The 24,962-nt window shown below is 48.2% G+C and overlaps 2 protein-coding genes and 1 pseudogene across 6 annotated transcripts; all 3 read right to left on the minus strand.

Annotated features, from left to right (window-relative positions):
- Positions 1-437: 437 nt before the first annotated feature.
- Positions 438-7,899, minus strand: LOC136301817 (gasdermin-A-like). 3 transcript variants are annotated; one of them, XM_066205034.1, is made up of 11 exons: positions 7,583-7,899; positions 6,032-6,296; positions 5,673-5,868; positions 3,864-4,029; positions 3,686-3,779; positions 3,219-3,272; positions 2,825-2,973; positions 2,482-2,632; positions 1,706-1,779; positions 1,331-1,570; positions 438-614 (listed from the first exon to the last, which is right to left on the minus strand). In XM_066205034.1, exons 2-10 carry the CDS (start codon positions 6,249-6,251, stop codon positions 1,334-1,336), a joined length of 1,341 nt encoding a protein of 446 aa, XP_066061131.1. In that variant the 5' UTR covers positions 6,252-6,296; positions 7,583-7,899; the 3' UTR covers positions 438-614; positions 1,331-1,333. The 3 variants fall into 3 exon arrangements, with proteins under 3 accessions (XP_066061131.1, XP_066061132.1, XP_066061130.1); XM_066205035.1 differs by having other exon boundaries at positions 438-1,570; positions 3,225-3,272; positions 7,583-7,896; XM_066205033.1 differs by having other exon boundaries at positions 438-1,570; positions 7,583-7,896.
- A 481-nt stretch (positions 7,900-8,380) lies between these two features.
- Positions 8,381-15,482, minus strand: LOC136301846 (gasdermin-A-like). Of its 3 annotated transcripts, XM_066205069.1 has the most exons (12): positions 14,810-15,482; positions 14,463-14,705; positions 13,651-13,908; positions 13,292-13,487; positions 11,761-11,926; positions 11,583-11,676; positions 11,129-11,173; positions 10,722-10,879; positions 10,381-10,528; positions 9,605-9,678; positions 9,225-9,464; positions 8,381-8,737 (listed from the first exon to the last, which is right to left on the minus strand). In XM_066205069.1, exons 3-11 carry the CDS (start codon positions 13,862-13,864, stop codon positions 9,228-9,230), a joined length of 1,332 nt encoding a protein of 443 aa, XP_066061166.1. In that variant the 5' UTR covers positions 13,865-13,908; positions 14,463-14,705; positions 14,810-15,482; the 3' UTR covers positions 8,381-8,737; positions 9,225-9,227. The 3 variants fall into 3 exon arrangements, with proteins under 3 accessions (XP_066061166.1, XP_066061164.1, XP_066061165.1); XM_066205067.1 differs by having other exon boundaries at positions 8,381-9,464; XM_066205068.1 differs by lacking the exon at positions 14,463-14,705 and having other exon boundaries at positions 8,381-9,464.
- A 64-nt stretch (positions 15,483-15,546) lies between these two features.
- LOC136301845 (gasdermin-A3-like) lies at positions 15,547-21,996 on the minus strand (annotated as a pseudogene).
- Between the last annotated feature and the right edge of the window lie 2,966 nt (positions 21,997-24,962).

A 24,962-nucleotide genomic window follows, 5' to 3' on the forward strand; every position in this document is an offset into this window, starting at 1 on the left:
GACTGGACAAGAAGGTGGGTGGCAGTGGGTGGGACTGGACTGGCTTTAAGGTCCCTTCCAGCCAAACCATCCCATCATTGCATGATTCAACTTTATAGAGCCATGTAACACTGCTGTTCTTTGCCAGAGGGAGAAATGGACTCAGGAGGGGATATTGGCAGGAAATTCTTCCCTGTGAAGTAGGGTGGTGTGGCCCTGGCACAGGTTTTCAGAGAAGCTGTGGCTGCCCCATGCCTGGGAGTGTCCAAAGCCTGGTTGGATGTGGCTTGGAGCAACCTGGACTAGTGGAAGGTGTCCCTGCCCATGGCAGGGGGTGGGAATGTCCCTGGAGCCTTAAGGTACCTTCCAACCTGAGCCATTCCATGTTTCCTGTAGTCATTGCCATGCTTGTATGACAGCAAAAGCCATCCAGGTGAAGATTCCATGACTCAAGTGCACGTTTTTACATGAATGCTTCACTTTTATTAGTGTCTGTTGGAATACTGTACAAAGGAGTAATCAAAATATTCATGCTTTACTTTAGGAAGTTCTCTACCTGAGATGGCTGTATCCATAGCAAGGGCCCTTATTTGTGGTACAGCCTCAGTCCTGAGGTTGTCAGATGTGCCATGGGACTGAAAAGACACATGAAATTAAAAAATTGCATTTGAGAACACCCAATTGCTTAGCAAGAAGCTGCTCTTTATTTATAAAGTGATAATGAGAGTGTTTATAGTGTTTCTTTAAGTGCTGTCGATGTCTATTGACCATTCTGGGGAGATGGGGCCAGGGAGGTGTCAGTGAAACCTCTGGGATTCCCCTCACTTCCTCCAGGCAGCAGTTAATGGAACTTATTGCTGAACCAGGGGGGGACAAGGGTGAATCACGGCTGATGTTTTCCCTTGGCTTTTGTTTCCTTTTTATTTCCTCCCTTTTCCTCTGCATTTCATTTTTGCCTTTGTGTGACCTTTCCCTTTTCCCTTGCATTTGCCCTTTCCCTCTGCATTCCCTTTCCATTCCCTTTCCCCCTCCCTTTCCCAGTTACTGATTGCAGAAGCAGCAGCAGCATTTTGAGGGAAGCAGGATTACATGAGGCACCTGTGCCAGGCCTGTGATTATTTGAGCTTGGTGATTTTCCTATTGTCCCTCAGTATTCTTGGGGAGACGGACAGACATATCCACTTTGAAATTCAGCCATTAGCATCCATAATTGACTTTCCAGCCTTAAATATGCTTTTGCCAGCCAAAGCAGCCTTGAGCATCAACATGGATGATATTGGGAGAGAAAACTCTCTTGCAGCAGAGATTTCCCAAGATCTTGCGTGGGGCTTCCCTGGGCAGGGCCAGGTACCTCCTACTTGGAGCCACTCAGGAGGTTGAGGGCGTACAGGGCCACAAACAGGGCTGCCACGGCCTCGAAGGGTTGATCCCTAGGGACAGCTGATCCATCTTCCTGGAGCTGCACTCCACTCAGCTCCACCAGGGCGATGGTTAACATCTGTTCCTCCACATGTGGGAAGGAGAGCAGCTCAGCATCCACGTGGAAAGGCTGCATCCCGTACTTCAGGTGAGGTGTCAGTAGGTTTTCAACCTTTATACAACAATTTAAAAAGCAAAATAAGGATTTTAACCAGTAGAGAAGTTGTGACATTACTATGGAGATGTTGCTAGAATTAAAATAATCTGTGCCCCCTTGAGAGGAGCCCAGTGTGATGTGTGTTCTCACCAGCTTCAGCTGTTGGGACACAATCTTCCTTTCCAAGGATTCCAGCAGCAGCAGCAGCTGATCCTCCATTAACTCTGCAGAAATAAACTGGGTTTGGATCCAAAGCCTCCCACCAAGGTTAGTGGTGGGATGGGAATGGAGAGCAGGATGGGAAAGAGGGAAGAGTGTGGGAAAAGTGATCATTCCTTGTAGGAAATGTTCCTTTGGTCAAAGGTGTTTTGGATGTTTTAATGGAAATGATTTGTGCAGGCTCAGTGTGAGAGTGATCTGGCTGTTACTCACAGAATGATGGAATAGTGGGTTGGAAGGGATCTACAAGGATAATTGATGTCCAACTGCCATCCCTGCACAGGACAATCTCAGCAATGTGAGCATGTGCTGAGAGCGTTGTCCAAACCCTCCTGGAGCTCTGTGAGCCTTGGGGCTGTGACCAATCCCTGGGGAGTGTGTTCAGTGCCTGAGCACCCTGTGGGACAAGAACCTGTTCCTGATATCAACCTAAGTGTCCCAGACACAGCTCCATCCATTTGCTTGGGTCCTGTCGCTGGTCACCAGAACAGAGATCTGGGCTGCCCCTTGGGAGGAAGCTGTGACCACACTTTGAGGGAGCTGGGAGCCCTGGATGGGTGCAGAGGGAGTTCCCCTCCTCTCCCCTCCATGGGACTCGGATGGGGATTCCACTTGAGGAGGAGGAGGATGAGAAGAAGGCAGGAGGGAATGGCAGGACTGGGAGTCATCCCTGCCTTGATTTCGCTCTTTAAGACCCAAAGGCTCACCATGCAAAGCGTCAAGGATGTAGGTGATTCCCTCAGCCAGCAGAAGGACACGATCTCTTGGAGAATGCTGTAAGGTGCTGAACAGGCCCTGTAAGTCTGGGCTCTCAGTTTTCAGCTCATAACCATCATTTTGCTCAGGAACTTCTTCCATCTGGGGGAACAAGGAACAGAAATGTCAGGATTTGAGGGCAGAGGCTGCTGCTTGTCCAGAGCAGAGAGATGTGCTGAGTGGGGAATTTTGGATGGACATTTGTGGCACAGGGCAGGTGACTTGTGGGCAAGAGGTGTGGTCCTGGATGTGTCTGTATTTCTAAATGGTGGCAGTAAGAAGAGCTTCACTTACTTTCTGGCTGAGCTCTTCAAGGAGGTTCTTGTCTGTCATCACAGCTTTGATGGTGTTTAAGACTATGAGCAGCAGGTCAGAAGAGAACTTCAAGAAAATTTGACAGTTCTTTTCAACTTCACTCTCCACTATTCCTTTTCCTGAGAGAGCTGCAAACCAGAATGAAACCAAATCTGTCACTTGAGTTCTAGGAGTTCACAGGCATTTCTAAACTCAGAGTTTGAAACACTCATATGACTTTTTTTGAAGCAATAAGGCATTTGGGCAGTTGTAATATGTCAGGGAAGAGACAAATGCAAATCACTTCTGTTGATTTGTTTTATACTGGGAGATTAAATCTTACCCAAAGCAGGTAGAAGTTGTGCAAGTGGAAGCTCTGAAATACATTACTTACGCTCACCTTGTAAACTTCGGATTACCTTTACTTTCTTTGGGATATGACCCAGACCTGAAAGAGAAAAAAAGGACATTTACCATGTTTTATGCCAGCCTTCCCACTGCTGGTCACCCACCCTGTTTTCACCTTGATTCTTTTATTCTGATTAGAAAATAAACTAACCCAAATTGTGCTCTCTGCCATTTATCAGCAGGAGCTTTGCAGCTCCTGAAAAGTAAATCTGAGACTTCCTTCTTTCATTTTCTTACTGACTCCTCCCCAAACAGCATCTTGCTTGTGTTTCTCTTTGACATTGCATGGGCTGTGTGGCCTCCCCCAGGTGATTTCTGTCCCTCACACTGCCTCCCTCTCCTTGCAAACAAGTTTAGGATGTATCTAGGGCCAGGTGATTCTTCATGAAATGTTATTCCTTTTGTACATCACTTCTGGAATGGAGGAATTGGTAATTTCTAGAAGTTACTTACTCCATGCTCCATCTTTAATGTGTATCTGGATGAGCCTGAAGGCCAGGGTGCAGCCCTTGGGTACGACTATGCTTTGGGTGTTCTCTCTGGTGCCCTGGTCAAAGAAAACAACCTGTTAGAACACCTGGGTGCAGGTGTTGGGTAAGGAAGGAAAGAAGGAAGGAAAGAGAAGTCAAACCTGTGCAGAGGCTCTGGCATAACACTTGGCGTTGAAGCCCCCGCCTGCCTTGGTGGATTCCTTGTACACAGCCTCCTCGGAGGCTTCGAGGATTTCAGTGACCACATAGAGCTCAATATCTGTTCTCTGTAGTTGTTGGATAAAGGAATGATCCATGTCGATTTCCCTGAAAGAGAAAAATGTTAGGAAGGGTCTGGAGCACCAGGAGCAGCTGACACAGCTGGGGGGATGTGTTGGTTTTCCATGGCCTGGTTTGTGGTAGCAGGGGTTCACAGAAGTGGCTTCTGTGAGAAGCTGCCAGAAGCTTCCACCATGTCCACCAGAGCCAGTCCCTGATGGCGCTGAAGATGGACATGCTGCTGGCCAAGGCTGGGCCAATGAGAGGGGTTGGTAACACCTCTGTGATAACATACTTGAGGAGAAAATCAGAACAAATTGGGACACAGATTTTTCCTAGCCAGAGAGGAGGAGGAGGTGACAACATGCGAGGAGAACACCCTGCAGATACCAAGGTCATTGGAGAAGGAGAGGCAGGAGGTGCTGCAGGTGCCAGAGCCATGATTCCTCTGCAGGCTGTGATGAGACCATGGTGAAGCAGCTGTGCCCCTGCAGCCCATGGGGATCCACAGGGATGCAGAGATCCACCCAGAGCCCATGGGCATCCACAAGGGATGCAGAGATCCACCCACAGCCCATGGGGATCCACAGGGATGTGGAGATCCACTCACAGCCCATGGGGATCCACAGGGATGCAGAGATCCATCCATGGCCCATGGGGATCCACAGGGATGCGGAGATCCACCCACAGCCTATGGGGATCCACAGGGATGCGGAGATCCACCCAGAGCCCACGGGGATCCACAGGGGATGCAGAGATCCACCCACAGCCCACGGGGATCCACAGGGATGCGGAGATCCACCCACAGCCCATGGGGATCCACAGGGATGCAGAGATCCACCCACAGCCCACGGGGAGGTGCCCATACAGGAGCAGGTGGATGCCTGGAGGAGGCTGTGATCCAGTGGGAGACCCAGAGGAGAGAGGGGGCCCTGCTCCCAGGCTGGAGCAGCCTGTCCCTGGAGGACTGCACCTGTGGAAGAGTGACCCACACCACAGCAGTTCTGAGGACTGTTGCCCATGGGAAGGACGGCACTTGCAGCAGTTTTGGCGGGACTGCTGCTGGTGAGATTTGGAACCATGCTGGAGAAGTTCATGGAGAACTGTCTCCCATGGGAAAGGACCCCACAGTGTAGCAGGGGAAGGACTCCTCTTCCTGAGCAGCAGCAGCAGAAAACCTTGGGTGATGAGCTGACCAAAACCCCCATGGCCTTTCCCTGGCATTGTCAGTGGGAAGGAGGGAGGGGCTGGGGATCAAAAAGGTGTTTTTAAAGTCTTAGTTCATTTGTCATTATCCTCCTCTGATTTTGCTGGCAATAAATTCATTTTGGACCTCTAAGGTGAGCCTGTTTTGCCCTTTGAGTATATTCTCTCGGTCCTCATCTCAACTCATGAAGCATTTGTTTAATATTTTCTCTCTCCTCTGCCCAGCTATAGCAGGGAAGAGCGAGTGACTTTTCTCAGTGCCTGGCATTTGGCCAGTGTCAAACAACAACAGGGGGATAAGTCTGTAGAAGAGGAGGGTCAGTGGGGACCTTGTTACTCCATTCACTGTCTACCCTGGCCTAGTTAGAGGGAATTCATGCCCTAAAGTCTCAATCTTGGTTTTGGCTGTTGAAAACCCATTGTTCACCTGGTATGGGCTGGAGAGGAATGGATGAAACGCATGTGCTCCCTTTGTCATTCCTTACCTTTCTGTTCTCAGTGCCTCCAGTGATTCCTGTGATATGCTTTTCTTCTGTACCGTGATAGAAAACTCATTGGACAAGGAGGCAGCTCCTTGCAGCCCTGCACTTGCAGGATCAAATGAAATGCTGAGACCTCCACCAGCTTGGTCCACACTGGTTTGTGTGAGAGTAAACTGGCTGGAAACTTGATAGATGGGCTCTGAAATAATTCCATGTGTTAGATGAAGCATGACTAGAGAGACTCAGCACTGTAAGTATATCGTACACAAGAAAGCTGGAACTTGGTAAAGTTGAGCCACAAATGATTAAAAAATATTATCTATGGTATTTGATAAATTCATAGTGATAAATTTGGGCTTTACCTCTGTGATTACCATCTTCTCCAGGCAGCAGCACATCATCCAGTGTGAACCGTGTATGCTGGTAGTAGGGATCTGGGTGGAATATGCGTTTTGATTTTCTTTTCTTTATCAGTAGATAGAGAGGCCTGAAGTGCTCATTGTGTGCGATGCTCTCGACAGGGACCAATTCATCTCTGGGATCCATTTGTTTTAGAATCAATTTGGTGAGTTTTTTAAACATTCTGCTGTGATTGAGGTTTTGAAGCAAAGCCAAGGAGATTTGTGCCTTGGGAAAGAGGGAACACAAACCAAATTACTTGAAATATTAGCACAGGATCACAGAATGAACTAGTTTGGAAAAGACCTTTGAGATCCTCTAGTCCAAGCTATGACCAAAGACTTCCTCATCAACTAAATCACGGTGCTGAGTGCCACGTCCAGACTTTCTTTAAGCATGTCCAGGGATAATTACTGTGCCATCTCTCTGGGCAGACAGTTCCAGTGGCCGTTCACTCTTTCAGTGAAGAAGATTTTCCAGAGGTCTAAGCTACATTTCCCCTGGCACAGCTTAAGCAGGACATTGTAACAAGCTCTTAATTTAATTTTTATGTAGTTTTCAAAAGAATGACTGGTATTACCCAGGAGCACAATTTTCACTTGGTTTTCACATGCAGTGTTTGGAGAGGAGGCAGCAGGAGGTGTGGGTTGTTTGGCCTCATCTGCCTTTGCAGGTGAACACCAGTGATTGTGCAGAGAGAACAGAGCTGGCAGACTCTGAGGATGCTGATTTTAGGGACAAATGTCCACCAAAAGAGAGAGAAATCAGCCCACTCCAGCTCCTTGGGCAGACCCTGTTGTTCAGCAGGGGAGAGCTGGTGTTTGAGGGGCAGAAAGAAATCCCTGTTTGTTTTCTGAGACAGCTTGTTTTTATCAGAAAGTTTCAGCTTCACTTTTCTGGTGTTTTACGGGATGGAGCTGGAGAGAGAAAAACAGCAATCCTGAATGGTTTGGCTGGGAAGGCTCATCCTATTCCTCTCCTTGCCATGCTCAGGGACACCTTCCACTATCACAGGTTGCTCCAAGCCCCGTCCAGCCTGGCCTTGGACACTGCCAGGGATGTGGGCCAGTTGGTGCCAGTGCCGGACCACTGTCACACAGAGGAATTTCTTCCCTGTGTCCCTGTATCTAACCCTCTTTCAGTGTGAACGATGCCAACAACAAATAGCTTTGTGTGCTCAGTGTTAGTAGCGCTTCTGGGCTCTTTCCCTTCGGAGTCTCCAAGAAGAAAACAGAAACTAAACAAGAGCACGTAAAGAGAGAGGTCCTGCCAATCCTCTCCCCTGCCCAAAGCTCTGGGATAATGCACTTCCGTGTTCGTGGGGGCGGGGAGCGCAGAGCTGACCGCGGGGCTGCCGAGGTGATGTGGCCTCTGGAGAGCAGCTGGACTGGGGAGAAGTCCTCTGGCTGTCTGCCGGAGGTGTGGAAGTGTTTGCTAAGTACAGGAACTGTGATTCCTAAAGGAAGCTTGCACTTCCCCAAACCCAGAGCAAAGAGTAAATTGATTTCTCTTACCTTGCTAACGGGGAAGATCCCTGATGCACCACCTGGGCAGGGGCAGTGTTCGACCCGATCCGTGCTGGAGGACCCCTGGCTGTTCCCAGCAGCTTATCAGGAGTTGTTCCCAGCTGTGAGATCACTTCAGCAATTTCACACCCTCAGCACCAGTGTTCCGTCCCGACAAAGCAGCTCTTGCTTGCGTAACACTTCCTTTTAAGTCATCAAGCTGAGTCTGTGAAAGGGGCTGTGGGTAACTCAAACGTGTACAGATGCAGGAGATGTAAGTCCATTGCTGGAAGTGTCCCAGACCAGACTGGACAGGAAGATGTCTCTGCCCCTGGCAGCAGGAGGGACTGGATTGGCTTTAAGGTCCCTTCCAGCCAAACCATCCCATCATTGCATGATTCAACTTTACAGAGCCATGTAACAGTGCTGTTCTTTGCCAGTTGGAGAAATGGACTCAGGAGGGCATATTGGCAAGAAATTTTATTCTGTGAAGTAGGGTAGTGTGGTCCTGGCACAGGTTTTCAGAGAAGCTATGGCTGCCCCATCTCTGGGAGTGTCCAAAGCCAGGTTGGATGTGGCTTGGAGCAACCTGGGCTAGTGGAAGGTGTCCCTGCCCACAGCAGGAGGCAGTAATGGATGAGCCTTCAGGTGCCTTCCAACCTGAGCCATTCCATGTTTCCTGTAGTCACTGCCATGCTTGTATGACAGCAAAAGCCATCAAGGTGAAGATTCCATGACTCAAGTGCACGTTTTTACATGAATACTTCACCTCTGTTTGTCTCTTAGAATACTATAAAAAAGGATTAATCAAAATATTCATGGTTTATTTTATACATTTCTCTACATGAAACTCCTGTATCCACAGCAAGTAAATAAAATTAGATTCAGCAAGGGCCCTTATCTCTGGTACAGCCTCAGTCCTGAGGTTGTCAGATTTGTAATGGGACCAAAAAGACACAAAATAAAGAAAATGCCTTTGAGAACACCCAATAGCTTAGCAAGAAGCTGCTCTTTATTTATAAAGTGATAATGAGAGTGTTTATAGTGTTTCTCTGAAGTGCTGCATGTCATTCTTGAGGATCTCGGGGAGATGGGACCAGGGAGGTGTCAGTGAAATCTTTGGAATCCCACCACGTTCCTACAGCCAGACGTCAATGGACCGTCCTGCTGAACCAGAGGGGGACCAGGGTGAATCACTGCTGATGGTTTCCCTTGGCTTTTGTTTCCTTTTCATATCCTCCCTTTTCCTCTGCATTTCACTTTTGCCTTTCTGTGTCCTTTCCCTTTTCCCTCTGCATTCCCTTTTCCCCTTCCCATTCCCTTTTCCCCTCCCTTTCCCAGTTACTGATTGCAGAAGCAGCAGCAGCATTTTGAGGAAAGCAGGATTACATGAGGCACCTGTGCCAGGCCTGTGATTATTTGAGCTTGGTGATTTTCCTATTGTCCCTCAGTATTCTTGGGGAGACGGACAGACATATCCACTTTGAAATTCAGCCATTAGCATCCATAATTGACTTTCCAGCCTTAAATATGCTTTTGCCAGCCAAAGCAGCCTTGAGCATCAACATGGATGATATTGGGAGAGAAAACTCTCTTGCAGCAGAGATTTCCCAAGATCTTGCGTGGGGCTTCCCTGGGCAGGGCCAGGTACCTCCTACTTGGAGCCACTCAGGAGGTTGAGGGTGTACAGGGCCACAAACAGGGCTGCCATGGCCTCGAAGGGTTGATCCCTAGGGACAGCTGATCCATCTTCCTGGAGCTGCACTCCACTCAGCTCCACCAGGGCAATGGTTAACCTCTGTTCGTCCTTGTGAGAGAAGGAGAGCAGCTCAGCCTCCACGTGCAATCCCTTCTTCCCCTTATCCAGGCCATGTTCTAAGAGGTATGAAACCTTCACAGCAACAACAACAAAAAAGCAAAATCAGAATTTCCATCAGTTGTTAACTTGTGACATCACAGTGGAAATGTTGTTATAATTAACATAGCCCCTGCCTCCCCTTGAAAGGAGCCCAGTGTGATGTGTGTTCTCACCAGCTTCAGCTGTTGGGACACAATCTTCCTTTCCAAGGATTCCAGCAGCAGCAGCAGCTGATCCTCCATTAACTCTGCAGAAATAAACTGGGTTTGGATCCAAAGCCTCCCACCAAGGTTAGTGGTGGGATGGGAATGGAGAGCAGGATGGGAAAGAGCGAAGAGGGTGGGAAAAGTGATCATTCCTTGTAGGAAATGTTCCTTTGGTCAAAGGTGTTTTGGATGTTTTAATGGAAATGATTTGTGCAGGCTCAGTGTGAGAGTGATCTGGCTGTTACTCACAGAATCATGGAATAGTGGGTTGGAAGGGATCTACAAGGATAATTGATGTCCAACTGCCATCCCTGCACAGGACAATCTCAGCAATGTGAGCATGTGCTAAGAGCGTTGTCCAAACCCTCCTGGAGCTCTGTGAGCCTTGGGGCTGTGACCATTCCCTGGGGAGTGTGTTCAGTGCCTGAGCACCCTCTGGGACAAGAACCTGTTCCTGATATCAACCTAAGTGTCCCAGACACAGCTCCAGCCATTTGCTTGGGTTCTGTCGCTGGTCACCAGAGCAGAGATCTGGGCTGCCCCTTGGGAGGAAGCTGTGACCACACTTTGAGGGAGCTGGGAGCCCTGGATGGGTGCAGAGGGAGTTCCCCTCCTCTCCCCTCCATGGGACTCGGATGGAGATTCCACTTGAGGAGGAGGAGGATGAGAAGAAGGCAGGAGGGAATGGCAGGACTGGGAGTCATCCCTGCCTTGATTTTGCTCTTAAAGACCCAAAGGCTCACCATGCAAAGCGTCAAGGACGTAGGTGATTCCCTCTGCCAGCAGGACACGATCTCTTGGAGAATGCTGTAAGGTGCTGAACAGGCCCTGTAAGTCTGGGCTCTCAGTTTTCAGCTCATAACCATCATTTTGCTCAGGAACTTCTTCCATCTGGGGGAACAAGGAAAAGAAATGTCAGGATTTGAAGGCAGAGGCTGCTGCTTGTCCAGATCAGAGAGATGTGCTGAGTGGGGAATTTTGGATGGACAGTTGTGGCACAGGGCAGGTGACTTGTGGGGCAAGAGGTGTGGTCCTGGATGTGTCTGTATTTCTAAATGGTGGCAGTAAGAAGAGCTTCACTTACTTTCTGGCTGAGCTCTTCAAGGAGGTTCATGTCTCTCATCACAGCTTTGATGGTGTTTAAGATGATGGGCAGCAAGTCAGTAGACAACTCAGAGAAAATTTTGCAGTGGTTTTCAAATTCTTCCTTAACATTTTCCACTATTCCTTTTCCTGAGAGAGCTGCAAACCAGAATGAAACCAAATCTGTCATGAGTTCTAGGAGTTTACGGGCATTTCTAAACCCAGAGCTTGAAATATTCATATTAGTGTTTTTGAAGGAGTAAAGAATTTGGGCAGTTGTGATATCACAGGCAAGAGGCAAATGCAAATCACTCCTGTTGATTTGTTTTATGCTGGGAGATTCCATGTTATCCAAAGCAGGTAAAAGTTGTGCAAGTGAAAGCTCTGAAATACATTACGTTTGCTCACATTGTATATATGCGATTACATTTTCCTCTGAGGTAGAACCCAGTTCTGAAAGAGAAAAAAAGGACATTTACCATGTTTTATACCAGCCTTCCCACTGCTGGTCACCCACCCTGTTTTCACCCTGATACTTTCCTTCTGACTAGAAAATACACCCAAACTGTGCTCTCTGCCATTTATCAGCAGGAGCTTTGCAGCTCCTGAAAAGTAAATCTGAGACTTCCTTCTTTCATTTTCTTACTGACTCCTCCCCAAACAGCATCTTGCTTGTGTTGCTCTTTGACCTTGCATGGGCTGTGTGGTCTCCCCCAGGTGATTTCTGTCCCTCACACTGCCTCCCTCTCCTTGCAAACAAGTTCAGGGTGTATCTGGGGCCAGGTGATTCTTCATAAAATATTCTTCCTCTTCTGCACCTTATCTGGAATGGAGGAATTGGTCATTTCTGGAAGTTACTTACCCCATGCTCCATCTTTAATGTGTATCTGGATGGTCCCAAAGGCCACGGTACAGCCCTTGGGTATGACTATGCTTTGGGTGTTCTCTCTGGTGCCCTGGTCAAAGAAAACAACCTGTTAGAACACCTGGGTGCAGGTGTAGGGGAAGGAAGGAAAGAAGGAAGGAAAGAGAAGCCAAACCTTTGCAAACAATGTGGCATAAAATTTGACCATGAAGCCCCCATCTGCCTTGGTAGATTTCTTGTACACAGCCTCCTCGGAGGCTTCGAGGATTTCAGTGACCACATATAGCATACTTTGTGTTTTCCCTAGTTGTTTGATCAAGGAGTGAGTCATGTCGATTTCCCTAGAAGAGAAAAATGTTAGGAAGGGCTTGGAGTGCCAGGAACACCTGACACAGCTGGGGGGATGTGTTGGTTTTTCATGGCCTGGTTTGTGGTAGCAGGGGTTCACAGAAGTGGCTTCTGTGAGAAGCTGCCAGAAGCTTCCACCACGTCCACCAGAGCCAGTCCCTGATGGCACTGAAGATGGACATGCTGCTGGCCAAGGCTGGGCCAATGAGAGGGGTTGGTAACACCTCTGTGATAACATACTTGAGGAGAAAATCAAAACAAATTGGGACACAGATTTTTCCTAGCCAGAGAGGAGGAGGAGGTGAGAACATGTGAGGAGAACACCCTGCAGATACCAAGGTCATTGGAGAAGGAGAGGCAGGAGGTGCTGCAGGTGCCAGAGCCATGATTCCTCTGCAGGCTGTGATGAGACCATGGTGAAGCAGCTGTGCCCCTGCAGCCCATGGGAATCCACAGGGATGCAGAGATCCACCTGCAGCCCATGGGGATCCACAGGGATGCAGAGATCCACCCACAGCCCATGGGGAGGTGCCCATACGGGAGCAGGTGGATGCCTGGAGGAGGCTGTGATCCAGTGGGAGATCCAGAGGAGAGAGGGGGCCCTGCTCCCAGGCTGGAGCAGCCTGTCCCTGGAGGACTGCACCTGTGGAAGAGTGACCCACACCACAGCAGTTCTGAGGACTGTTGCCCATGGGAAGGACGGCACTTGCAGCAGTTTTGGCAGGACTGCTGCTGGTGAGATTTAGAACCATGCTGGAGAAGTTCATGGAGAACTGTCTCCCATGGGAAAGGACCCCACAGTGTAGCAGGGGAAGGACTCCTCTCCCTGAGCAGCAGCAGCAGAAAACCTTGGGTGATGAGCTGACCAAAACCCCCATGGCCTTTCCCTGGCACTGTGAGTGGGAAGGAGGGAGGGGCTGGGGGACAAAAAGGTGTTTTTAAGGTCTTAGTTCATTTGTCATTATCTTCCTCTGATTTTGCTGGCAATAAATTCATTTTGGACCTCTAAGTTGAGCCTGTTTCGAATGTTTTCTCAAGGTCCTCATCTCAACTCATGAAGCATTTGTTTCAGTTTTTGTCTCCTCCACCCAGCTGTAGCAGGGGAGAGAGAGTGAGTGACTTTTGTCAGTGCCTGGCATTTGGCCAGTGTCAAACAACAACAGGGGGATAAGTCTGTAGAAGAGGAGGGTCAGTGGGGACCTTGTCACTTCATTCCCTGTCTAACCTGGCCTAGTTAGGGGAAATTCATGCCTTAAGGTCTTAATCTTGGTTTTAGGCTGTTGAAAACCCATTGTTGACCTGGTGTGTGCATGAGTGGGAGGACTGGAGCATGTGTGCCCCCTTTTGTCATTCCTTACCTTTCTCTGCTCAGTGCCTCCAGTGATCCCTGTGTTACACTCTTCTTCTGTACCGTGATAGAAAACTCATTGGACATGTAGGCAGCTCCTTTCAGCTCTACACTCGCAGGGTCAAACGGAACGCTGACACCCCCATCAGCTTTGTTCTTGCTGGTGTTTGTGACAGTATATTTCGGGTGAACTTTATGGATGGGCTCTGAAATATTTCCATGTGTTATATTAAGCAGGACTACAGCAACTCAGCACTGTAAGTATATCACACAAAGGAAAGCTGGAACTTGGTAGAGTTCAGCCACAAATGGTTCAAAAACATTATCTATGGTATTTGATAAATTCATAGTGAAAAATTTGGGATTTACCTATTTTTTTACCATCTTTTCCAGGCTTCAGCACATCATCCAGTGTGAACCGTGTATGCCGGTAGTAGGGATCTGGGCGGAACATGCGTTTTGATTTTCTTATCAGTAGAGAGAGGGGCCTGAAGTGCTCATTGTGTGCAATGCTCTCAACAGGGACCAGTTCTTTGCTGGAATCCGACTGATTTACGATGAATTTGGTGGCTTTTTTAAACATTCTGCTGTGATTGAGGTTTTGAAGCAAAGCCAAGGAGATTTGTGCTTTGGGAAAGAGGGAACACAAGCCAAATTACTTGAAATATTAGCACCGGATCACAGAATGAACTAGTTTGGAAAAGACCTTTGGGATCCTCTAGTCCAAGCTATGACCAAACACTTTCCTCACCATGGCACTGAGTGCCATGTCCCATTTTTTTTTAAACACATCCAGGGATGATTACTCTGCTGCCTCTCAGGGCAGAGGATTCCAGTGACCATTCAGTTTTTCAGTGAAGAATATTTTCCTGAGGTCTAAGCTACATTTCCCCAGGTGCAGCTTAAGCAAGACATTGTAACAACATAATAATTAATTTTTAAGAAGTTTTCAGAAGAATGACTGATATTACCCACGGACACAAGTTTCACAGGGTTGTTACAGGGAGTGTTTGGAGAAGAGGCAGCAGGAGGTGTGGGTTGTTTGGCCTCGTCTGCCTCTGCAGGTGAACACCAGTGATTGTGCAGAGAGAACAGAGCTGGCAGACTCTGACGATGCTGATTTTAGGGACAAATGTCTAACCCTACTTTATTTCATTTACAACCATTCCAAAGAGAAGTACCTTTGTGTGCTCAGTGTTAGTAGCGCTTCTGGGCTCTTTCCCTTCGGAGTCTCCACGAAGAAAACAGAAACTAAACAAGAGCACGTAAAGAGAGAGGTCCTGCCAATCCTCTCCCCTGCCCAAAGCTCTGGGATAATGCACTTCCGTGTTCGTGGGGGCGGGGAGCGCAGAGCTGACCGCGGGGCTGCCGAGGTGATGTGGCCTCTGGAGAGCAGCTGGACTGGGGAGAAGTCCTCTGGCTGTCTGCCGGAGGTGTGGAAGTGTTTGCTAAGTACAGGAACTGTGATTCCTAAAGGAAGCTTGCACTTCCCCAAACCCAGAGCAAAGAGTAAATTGATTTCTCTTACCTTGCTAACGGGGGAGATCCCTGAAGCACCACCTGGGCAGGGGCAGTGTTCGACCCGATCCGTGCTGGAGGACCCCTGGCTGTTCCCAGCAGCTTATCAGGAGTTGTTCCCAGCTGTGAGATCACTTCAGCAATTTCACACCCTCAGCACCAGTGTTCCGTCCCGACAAAGCAGCTCTTGCTTGCGTAACATTTCCTTTTAAGTCATCAAGCTGAGTCTGTGAAAGGGGCTGTGGGTAACTCAAACGTGTACAGATGCAGGAGATGTAAGTCCATTGCTGGAAGTGTCCCAGACCAGACTGGACAGGAAGATGTCTCTGCCCCTGGCAGCAGGAGGGACTGGATTGGCTTTAAGGTCCCTTCCAGCCAAACCATACCCTCATTGCATGATTCAACTTTACAGAGCCATGTAACAGTGCTGTTCTTTGCCAGATGGAGAAATGGACTCAGGAAGGGATATTGGCAGGAAATTCTTTTCTGTGAGGGTGGTGTGGCCCTGGCACAGGTTTTCAGAGAAGCTGTGGCTGTCCCATCCCTGGGAGTGTCCAAAGCCCGGTTGGATGTGGCTTGGAGCAACCTGGGCTAGTGAACGGTGTCCCTGCCTATGGCAGGGGGTGGGAATGTCCCTGGAGCCTTCAGGTGCCTTCCAACCTGAGCCATTCCATGTTTCCTGTAGTCATTGCCATGCTTGTTTGACAGCAAAAGCCATCCAGGTGAAGATTCCAGGACTCAAGTGCACGTTTTTACATGAATGCTTCACTTTTATTAGTGTCTGTTGGAATACTGTACAAAGGAGTAATCAAAATATTCATGCTTTACTTTAGGAAGTTCTCTACCTGAGATGGCTGTATCCATAGCAAGGGCCCTTATTTGTGGTACAGCCTCCGTCCTGAGGTTGTCAGATGTGCCATGGGACCGAAAAGACACATAACTTAAGAAATTGCATTTGAGAACACCCAGTTGCTTATCAGGAATCTGCTCTTTATTTATTAATGATAATGAGAGTATTTGCTGTGCTTTTCTTTAGTGCTGCACATATCTCTTGACCATTCTGGGGAGATGGGACCAGGGAGGTGTCAGTGAAAACTTTGGGATCCCGTCATGCTCCTCCAGCCAGCATTTAATGGAACTTATTGCTGGACCAGGGGGGGAGCAGGATGAATCACTGCTGATGTTTTCCTTTGGCTTTTGTTTCCTTTTCATTTCATCCCTTTTCCTCTGCATTTCATTTTTCATTTGTGTGTCCCTTCCCTTTCCCCTTGAATCTCCCTTTTCCCTCTGCATTCCCTTCCCATTTCCATTCCCTTTTCCTCTCCCTTTCCCAGTTACTGATTGCAGAAGCAGCAGCAGCATTTTGAGGAAAGCAGGATTACATGAGGCACCTGTGCCAGGCCTGTGATTATTTGAGCTTGGTGATTTTCCTATTGTCCCTCAGTATTCTTGGGGAGACGGACAGACATATCCCCTTTGAAATTCAGCCATTAGCATCCATAATTGATATTTTTCAGCCTTAAATATGCTTTTGCCAGCCAAAGCAGCCTTGAGCATCAACATGGATGATATTGGGAGAGAAAACTCTCTTGTCAGCAGAGATTTCCCAAGATCTTGCGTGGGGCTTCCCTCGGCAGGGCCAGGTACCTCCTACTTGGAGCCACTCAGGAGGTTGAGGGCGTACAGGGCCACAAACAGGGCTGCCATGGCCTCGAAGGGTTGATCCCTAGGGACAGCTGATCCATCTTCCTGGAGCTGCACTCCACTCAGCTCCACCAGGTCAATGGTTAACCTCTGTTCGTCCTCGTGTGGGAAGGAGAGGAGCTCGGCATCTACGTGCAATCCCTTCTTCCACTTATCCAGGCCATGTTCTAGGAGGTATGAAACCTTCACAGCAACAAAAACAAAAAAGCAAAATCAGAATTTCTATCAGTTGTCAACTTGTGACATCACAGTGGAAATGTTGTTATAATTAACATAGCCCCTGCCTCCCCTTGAAAGGAGCCCAGTGTGATGTGTGTTCTCACCAGCTTCAGCTGTTGGGACACAATCTTCCTTTCCAAGGATTTCAGCAGCAGCAGCAGCTGATCCTCCATTAACTCTGCAGAAATAAACTGGGTTTGGATCCAAAGCCTCCCACCAAGGTTAGTGGTGGGATGGGAATGGAGAGCAGGATGGGAAAGAGCGAAGAGGGTGGGAAAAGTGATCATTCCTTGTAGGAAATGTTCCTTTGGTCAAAGGTGTTTTGGATGTTTTAATGGAAATGATTTGTGCAGGCTCAGTGTGAGAGTGATCTGGCTGTTACTCACAGAATCATGGAATAGTGGGTTGGAAGGGATCTACAAGGATAATCGATGTCCAACTGCCATCCCTGCACAGGACAATCTCAGCAATGTGAGCATGTGCTAAGAGCGTTGTCCAAACCCTCCTGGAGCTCTGTGAGCCTTGGGGCTGTGACCATTCCCTGGGGAGTGTGTTCAGTGCCTGAGCACCCTCTGGGACAAGAACCTGTTCCTGATATCAACCTAAGTGTCCCAGACACAGCTCCAGCCATTTGCTTGGGTCCTGTCGCTGGTCACCAGAGCAGAGATCTGGGCTGCCCCTTGGGAGGAAGCTGTGACCACACTTTGAGGGAGCTGGGAGCCCTGGATGGGTGCAGAGGGAGTTCCCCTCCTCTCCCCTCCATGGGACTTGGATGGGGATTCCACTTGAGGAGGAGGAGGATGAGAAGAAGGCAGGAGGGAATGGCAGGACTGGGAGTCATCCCTGCCTTGATTTCGCTCTTAAAGACCCAAAGGCTCACCATGGAAAGCGTCAAGGACGTAGGTGATTCCCTCAGCCAGCAGAAGGACACGATCTCTTGGAGAATGCTGTAAGATGCTGAACAGGTCCTGTAAGTCTGGGCTCTCAGTTTTCAGCTCATAACCATCATTTTGCTCAGGAACTTCTTCCATCTGGGGGAACAAGGAACAGAAATGTCAGGATCTGAGGGCAGAGGCTGCTGCTTGTCCAGATCAGAGAGATGTGCTGAGTGGGGAATTTTGGATGGACAGTTGTGGCACAGGGCAGGTGACTTGTGGGCAAGAGGTGTGGTCCTGGATGTGTCTGTATTTCTAAATGGTGGCAGTAAGAAGAGCTTCACTTACTTTCTGGCTGAGCTCTTCAAGGAGGTTCTTGTCTGTCATCACAGCTTTGATGGTGTTTAAGATGGTGGGCAGCAAGTCAGAAGAGAGCTTGTAGAAAATTTTGCAGTGGTTTTCAAATTGTTCCTCAACATTTTCCACTATTCCTTTTCCTGAGAAAACTGCAAACCAGATAAGATTATACAGCAGTTTTCCACTTTTGTCATGTCTACTGCTAATTTTCCTTTTGAGGTATCTGCCAACCAGAATGAGACCAAAAGTGTCACTTCAGTTCTAGGTGTCCCAGGCAGCTCTAAACCCAGAGTTTGAAATAGTCATATGTAGAGGTTTAAGGCAGATTTGAGAGGAAACCTCCTAAGGGGGCCCTCCCTTCCCCTCCCCTCCCCTCCCCCAACCGGTTTCGGGAAAGAAAAAAATCCTCCTCCGAGAGAAGTGGAAAGAACCCTGTTTATTAAACAGGCAAAGCACTCCCCAGCACAATAAATTCGATAATACCAGATGATAAGAACTTTGTGCCGCTCTGGAGAGATGACTGATTTAGAAAAGAAGTCCTTCCTGGAGGTGGTTGCTCTGTCTCAGTCTTTCTGGTGCTGGGAAACGTTGATGCGCAGGATGGATCTTGGTGGGTTCCAGGTGCGAGCCCGCATGGCGCTCCCCCGAGTCCTCAGTGCAGAGAGATTTTAACAGTTCCAAGGGAAGGCAAAAAAAAAACCACAAAAAAAACAAACAAACAAACAAACAAAAAAACAGAGAGAAAAGAAAAAAAAAAAACAGGAAAGAAAAAAGGGAAAAAAAACCCCAGGAGTAGTGGGAGAAAAGTGAAGCTTCTCCTCCTCTGCTATCTACTCACTAACTAGCTAACTAACTACTGAAGAAAAAAAATCTCTCCATCCCTCACCGTGTGTTGCTGAATCCGACTCTCAAGGCCAGCCAGGGGAGGAAAGTTTCTGAAAATAAACTGCGCGCCTCTCCCTTCCCCCTGCTCCCAGACCCAACAGCAAGAGCACACAGGGCAATATCCAACAGAGACCCAACAGACAATTGGGGATACAAACTCCACAACGTCACCCCAGGACATCATATGAGTGTTTTTCAAGCAACAAGGAATTTGGGCAGTTGTGATGTCTCATGGAAGAGGCAAATGCATCTCTCCTGGTGATTTGTTTTGTGCTGGGAGATTCCATCTTACTCAAAGTAGGTAAAAGTTTTGCAAGTGAAAGTTCTGAAATACATTACTTATCCTCGCCTGCATAAGATCCCTTTATAAAGTTTTCTCTTGGTAAATAACCCAGATGTGAAAGAAGATAAAAAGGACATATACAGTGTTCTACATCCGCCTTCACACTGATGATCACCCACCCTGTTTTCACCTTGATTCTTTTCTTCTGAGTAGAAAATAAACAAACCTAAACTCTACTCTCTGTGCCATTTATCAGCTCCTGAAAAGTAGATCTGAGGCTTCCTTCTTTCCCTTTTTTCATGACCCCTCCCCAAATAGCATCTTCCTTGTGTAGCTCATGGGCTGTGTGGCCTCCCCCAGGTGATTTCTGTCCCTCACACTGCCTCCCTCTCCTTGCAAACAAGTTCAGGGTTTATCTGGGGTGCAGTGATTCTTCTTAAAATGTTCTTCCTCTTTTTCACATTTTCTGTGAGACACTGCTCATTTCGGCAAGTTACTTACCCCATGCTCCATTTCTAATGTGTAGCTGGGTGGTCCTGAAGGCCAGGATGCAGCCCTTGGGTATGACTATGGCTTGCGTTTTCTCTCTGATGCCCTGGCAAGGAAAACAACCTGTTAGAACACCTGGGTGAAGGTGTTGGGGAAGAAAAGAGGAGGAACCCAAACCTTTGCTGTGGATTTGGCATGAAACTTGGCCTTGAAGCGCCCGCCTGCCTTGGTGGATTCCTTGTACACAGCCTCCTCTGAGGCTTCAAGGCTTTCAGTGACCACATATAGCTCGATGTCTGTTCTCTGTAGTTGTTGGATGAAGGAATGATCCATGTCGATTTCCCTGAAAGAGAAAAATGGTAGGAAGGGTCTGGAGCGCCAGGAGCAGCTGATGCAGTTTGGGGGGATGTGTTGGTTTTCCATGGCCTGGTTTGTGGTAGCAGGGGTTCACAGAAGTGGCTTCTGTGAGAAGCTGCCAGAAGCTTCCACCACGTCCACCAGAGCCAGTCCCTGATGGCGCTGAAGATGGACATGCTGCTGGCCAAGGCTGGGCCAATGAGAGGGGTTGGTAACACCTCTGTGATAACATACTTAAGGAGAAAATCAGAACAAATTGGGACACAGATTTTTCCTAGCCAGAGAGGAGGAGGAGGTGACAACATGTGAGGGAAAGAACATGGAGACACCAAGGTTATTGGAGAAGGAGAGGCAGGAGGTGCTGCAGGTGCCAGAGCCATGATTCCTCTGCAGGCTGTGATGAGACCATGGTGAAGCAGCTGTGCCCCTGCAGCCCATGGGGATCCACAGGGATGCAGAGATCCACCCAGAGCCCATGGGGATCCACAGGGATGCAGAGATCCACCCACAGCCCACGGGGATCCACAGGGATGCAGAGATCCACCCACAGCCCACGGGGATCCACAGGGATGCAGAGATCCACCCACAGCCCACGGGGAGGTGCCCATACGGGAGCAGGTGGATGCCTGGAGGAGGCTGTGATCCAGTGGGAGACCCAGAGGAGAGAGGGGGCCCTGCTCCCAGGCTGGAGCAGCCTGTCCCTGGAGGACTGCACCTGTGGAAGAGTGACCCACACCACAGCAGTTCTGAGGACTGTTGCCCATGGGAAGGACGGCACTTGCAGCAGTTTTGGCAGGACTGCTGCTGGTGAGATTTGGAACCATGCTGGAGAAGTTCATGGAGAACTGTCTCCCATGGGAAAGGACCCCACAGTGTAGCAGGGGAAGGACTCCTCTCCCTGAGCAGCAGCAGCAGAAAACCTTGGGTGATGAGCTGACCAAAACCCCCATGGCCTTTCCCTGGCATTGTCAGTGGGAAGGAGGGAGGGGCTGGGGGACAAAAAGGTGTTTTTAAGGTCTTAGTTCATTTGTCATTATCTTCCTCTGATTTTGCTGGCAATAAATTCATTTTGGACCTCTAAGTTGAGCCTGTTTCGAATGTTTTCTCAAGGTCCTCATCTCAACTCATGAAGCATTTGTTTCAGTTTTTGTCTCCTCCACCCAGCTGTAGCAGGGGAGAGAGAGTGAGTGACTTTTGTCAGTGCCTGGCATTTGGCCAGTGTCAAACAACAACAGGGGGATAAGTCTGTAGAAGAGGAGGGTCAGGGGTGACCTTGTCACTCCATTCCCTGTCTAACCTGGCCTAGTTAGAGGGAATTCATGCCTTAAGGTCTTAATCTTGGTTTTAGGCTGTTGAAAACCCATTGTTGACCTGGTGTGTGCATGAGTGGGAGGACTGGAGCATGTGTGCCCCCTTTGTCATTCCTTACGTTTCTCTGCTCAGTGCCTCCAGTGATCCCAGTGTTACACTCTTCTTCTGTACCGTGATAGAAAACCCCTTGGAGAAGCCGGCAGCTCCTTTCACCCCTACAGTTGCAGGGTCAATTGAAATGTGGAGATTTCCATCAGCTTCCTCTGCTCTAGTTTTTCTGAGAGTAAATTGACTGGAATCTTGATGGATGGACTCTGAAATAATTCCAAGAGTTTTGTTAAGCAGGCCTAGAGAGACTCAGCACTGTAAGTATATCACACACAGGAAAGCTGGAACTTGGTAAAGTTCAGCCAGAAATGGTTCAAAAACATTATCTATGGTATTTGATAAATTCATGTTGATAAATTTTGTCTTTACCTATGTGATTACCATCTTCCCCAGGCAGCAGCACATCAACCAGTGTGAACCCTGTTCGCTCATAGTAGGGAACTCGGTGAAATATGGTTTTTCATTTGGTTTTTTTTTTCAGAAGATAGAGAGTCCTGAAGTGCTCATTGCCTGAGATGCTCTCGACAGGGACCAATTCTTTGCTGGCATCCATTTGATTTAGGATGAATTTGATGAGTTTTTTAATCATTCTGCTGTGGCTGAGGTTTTGAAGGAAAGCTGAGTGGACTTGTGCCTTGGAAAAGAGGCAATACAAATTAAGACAAATTACTTGAAATAATAGCCGAACATTGTAACAATGCATTCCTTTAATCATTAAGAGGTTTTCAAAAGAATGACCCACATTATCCAAGGACACAGTTTTCACAGGATTGTCACCAGGCATCTTTGGAGAAGGAGCAGCAGGAGCCAGGGGTTCTTTGGACTTGTCCTGGTTTACTGGTGAACCCCAGTGATTGCGCAGAGAGAACGCAGTTGGCAGACTCAGGGTGCTGATTTTGGGGACTAACGTGCCCCAAAACAGAGAAAAAATCAGCCCTTCCCAGCCCAGCCTCGTTGGGCAGGCCCTGGTGATCTGCAGGGAAGAGCCGGTGTTGACAGCCAGAAAGAAATCTGTTTGTTGTCTGAGACAGCTTGTTTTTATCGGAAAGTTTCAGTTTCACTTTTCAGGTGTTTTACAGGATGGACCTGGGGAGGGGAAGTTGGGTAATCCAGAGGGGTTTTGGTTGGAGGGGACATTTAACGTTCATCCCATTCCTCTCCCTGCCATGGTCAGGGACACTGTCCCAGGTTGTCCCAAGCCCCATCCTACCTGGCTTTGGACGCTTCCATGGATGGGGCAGCCACGGCTTCTCTGGGCAACCTATGCCAGGGCCTGATCAGCCTCACAGGGAGGAATTTTTTCCCAATATCCCATCCAATTGCTATCCTGTTTCAGTATAAACCACTCCAAAGACAAACAGCCTTGTGTGCTCCATGTTAGTAGCATTTCCTTGACACATTGTTTTTGAAGTCCCCAAGAAAAGAGGAAAACTAAACAAGAGCACTTAAAAGAAAGCTCTCACAACCCCTCCCCCCTACCCAAAGCCCTGGGATAATGCACTTGCCTGTTTGTGGGGTGGATGCCTCTGGCTGGGGGGTGTCTGGAGCAGACAGCAGAACTGTTGTGTTCTCTGGTGATGCTGAAATCATCCAGAATAAACTTGCTAACACAATCTGAAGTGTTAGAAAGCAGGCATTCTTCATCTGCACAGGACACACATCTCTCCTTAAACTGTGTGTGCGCTGAGACTGTAAAACCAGGTATTTACCTGCCACAGTTATACATATTCATTACGATGAGCTGCTTATCTAAGACATAAACATCACTTTCCGAAGAACTAATTTGCCTTCATCCGCCTCTTACTGGAAATCCTTTTATGGTCTTGGAGTTTCAACAAAAGGGTTCTCTGGTATTCATGTTCACTCAATGTTTGATATTAAAGGTGACCTTTTCTTGAGCTTTCTCTTACCTGATTAACGGGGGGCTCCCCAAAGCAACTCCTGGGCAGGGCCAGTGTTTGACCTGATCCATGCTGGAGGATCCCTGGCTGTTCACAGCAGCTTATCCTGAGTCAGTTAGAGGGGTTGTGGAGAACTCAAACTTCTACAGATGCAGGAGATATAAGTTCATCTCTGGCAGTGTCCCAGACCAACCTGGAGAGAAACATGTTCCTGCCCCTGGCAGCAGGTGGTACTGGATTGGCTTTAAGTCTCTTCAACTCAAATAATTCCATCACTGCATGATTCAAATTTATCGAGACAGATAACGTTGCTCCTCTTTTACAGATGGAAAAATGGACTTGGGTGGATATTGACAAGAAATCCCTCTCTGTGAGGGTGATCAGACCCTGGCATTGGTTTCCCAGAGAAGCTGTGGCTGCCCCATCCCTGGGAGTGTCCAAAGCCAGGTTGGACGGGGCTTGGAGCAACCCGGGCTAGTGGAAGGTGTCCCTGCCCACGGCAGGAATGGATGAGCCTTAAGGTACCTTCCAACCCGGGCCATTCCATGTTTCCCGTAGTCACTGCCATGCTTGTATGACAGCAAAAGTCATCCAGGTGAAGATTCCAGGACTCAAGTGCACGTTTTTACCTGAATACTTCACTTTTATTAGTCTCTCTTAGAATACTGTACAAAGGAGTAATAAAAATATTCACACTTTATTTTAGAAAGTTCTCTACATGAGACTCCTGTATCCACAGCAAAAAGAAGGCTATGGGGGAAAAAACCCTAAAACTTTGTACAGAACATTCCTTTAAAAAAACCCTCCCAACTAATTCAGCTGATTTAACTGATCCAAGGAGGGTATGGACACACCAACACTCGCATGCTTAAAAGATATTTTCTAGGCAATGATAAAGGAACATAAGTCACAAGGAAGAATATTAATGTGTTAACCCATTGCTGTCCCCTCCATGAGGGCCAGTACCGAGCTTCTAAAAACAACCCAAAATTGAACAGTGATTCAAACATAAAAGTACTTGAGAATAAGTAGCCCTCCATTTAGTTTAGAGGCTTTTTCCTGCAAAGGTTTGGACTGTTTGCCAGCCTGGTAGCTCTGTGTAATGACTCCCAGTTCAGGATCCCTGATTCAGAAACGTCAGGCTGGGAGGACTTGCTGGTTTTCTGTCCTGGAGCAGGGGCTGTGGAAACGTGCGTGGTGCTGACAGTGGCTGAGGAGGCTTTGCCAAGTACAAGACGGGACAGGCTGCTGCCAGTTCCTGAGAAGGCTTCCAGCCTTTCAAAAGCTTTTCTCTTACATTCCAGAGCAAAACAGAAAAGCTTAAAATACCTTCTTATCAGGAATTGTTTCTCCATCACAGGAGATGTGATCTCTCCAGGTAGGGACTTGCCCTGATCATGATACAGGACAAGTGTGAGAGAAAATCTGTCCAGTGTGATGTGATCAGAATCCCATTTAAAATCAGTAACAAATAGTTATCTCCTCCATGCAGGCACCTGGGAAAAACTCCACTCTCAGAGGAGTTCTGCTCACGTTTGTTTCTCCTCCCATAATGTGGCTTCACCCCTCATCTGTCCCCTGCCAGGACACGTCTGACCACCCCTCAGCCTGCTCATGCTGCCCTTTCACTTCAGACTGTCCAAGGTACACCCAAGAATGGTGGTTTAATTACAA

This window comes from Chamaea fasciata, unplaced genomic scaffold (genome assembly GCF_029207755.1).
Source record: "Chamaea fasciata isolate MVZ Bird 193981 ecotype frontalis unplaced genomic scaffold, bChaFas1.0.hap1 SCAF_27, whole genome shotgun sequence".
In the NCBI taxonomy this organism is placed as follows: Eukaryota; Metazoa; Chordata; class Aves; order Passeriformes; family Sylviidae; genus Chamaea; species Chamaea fasciata.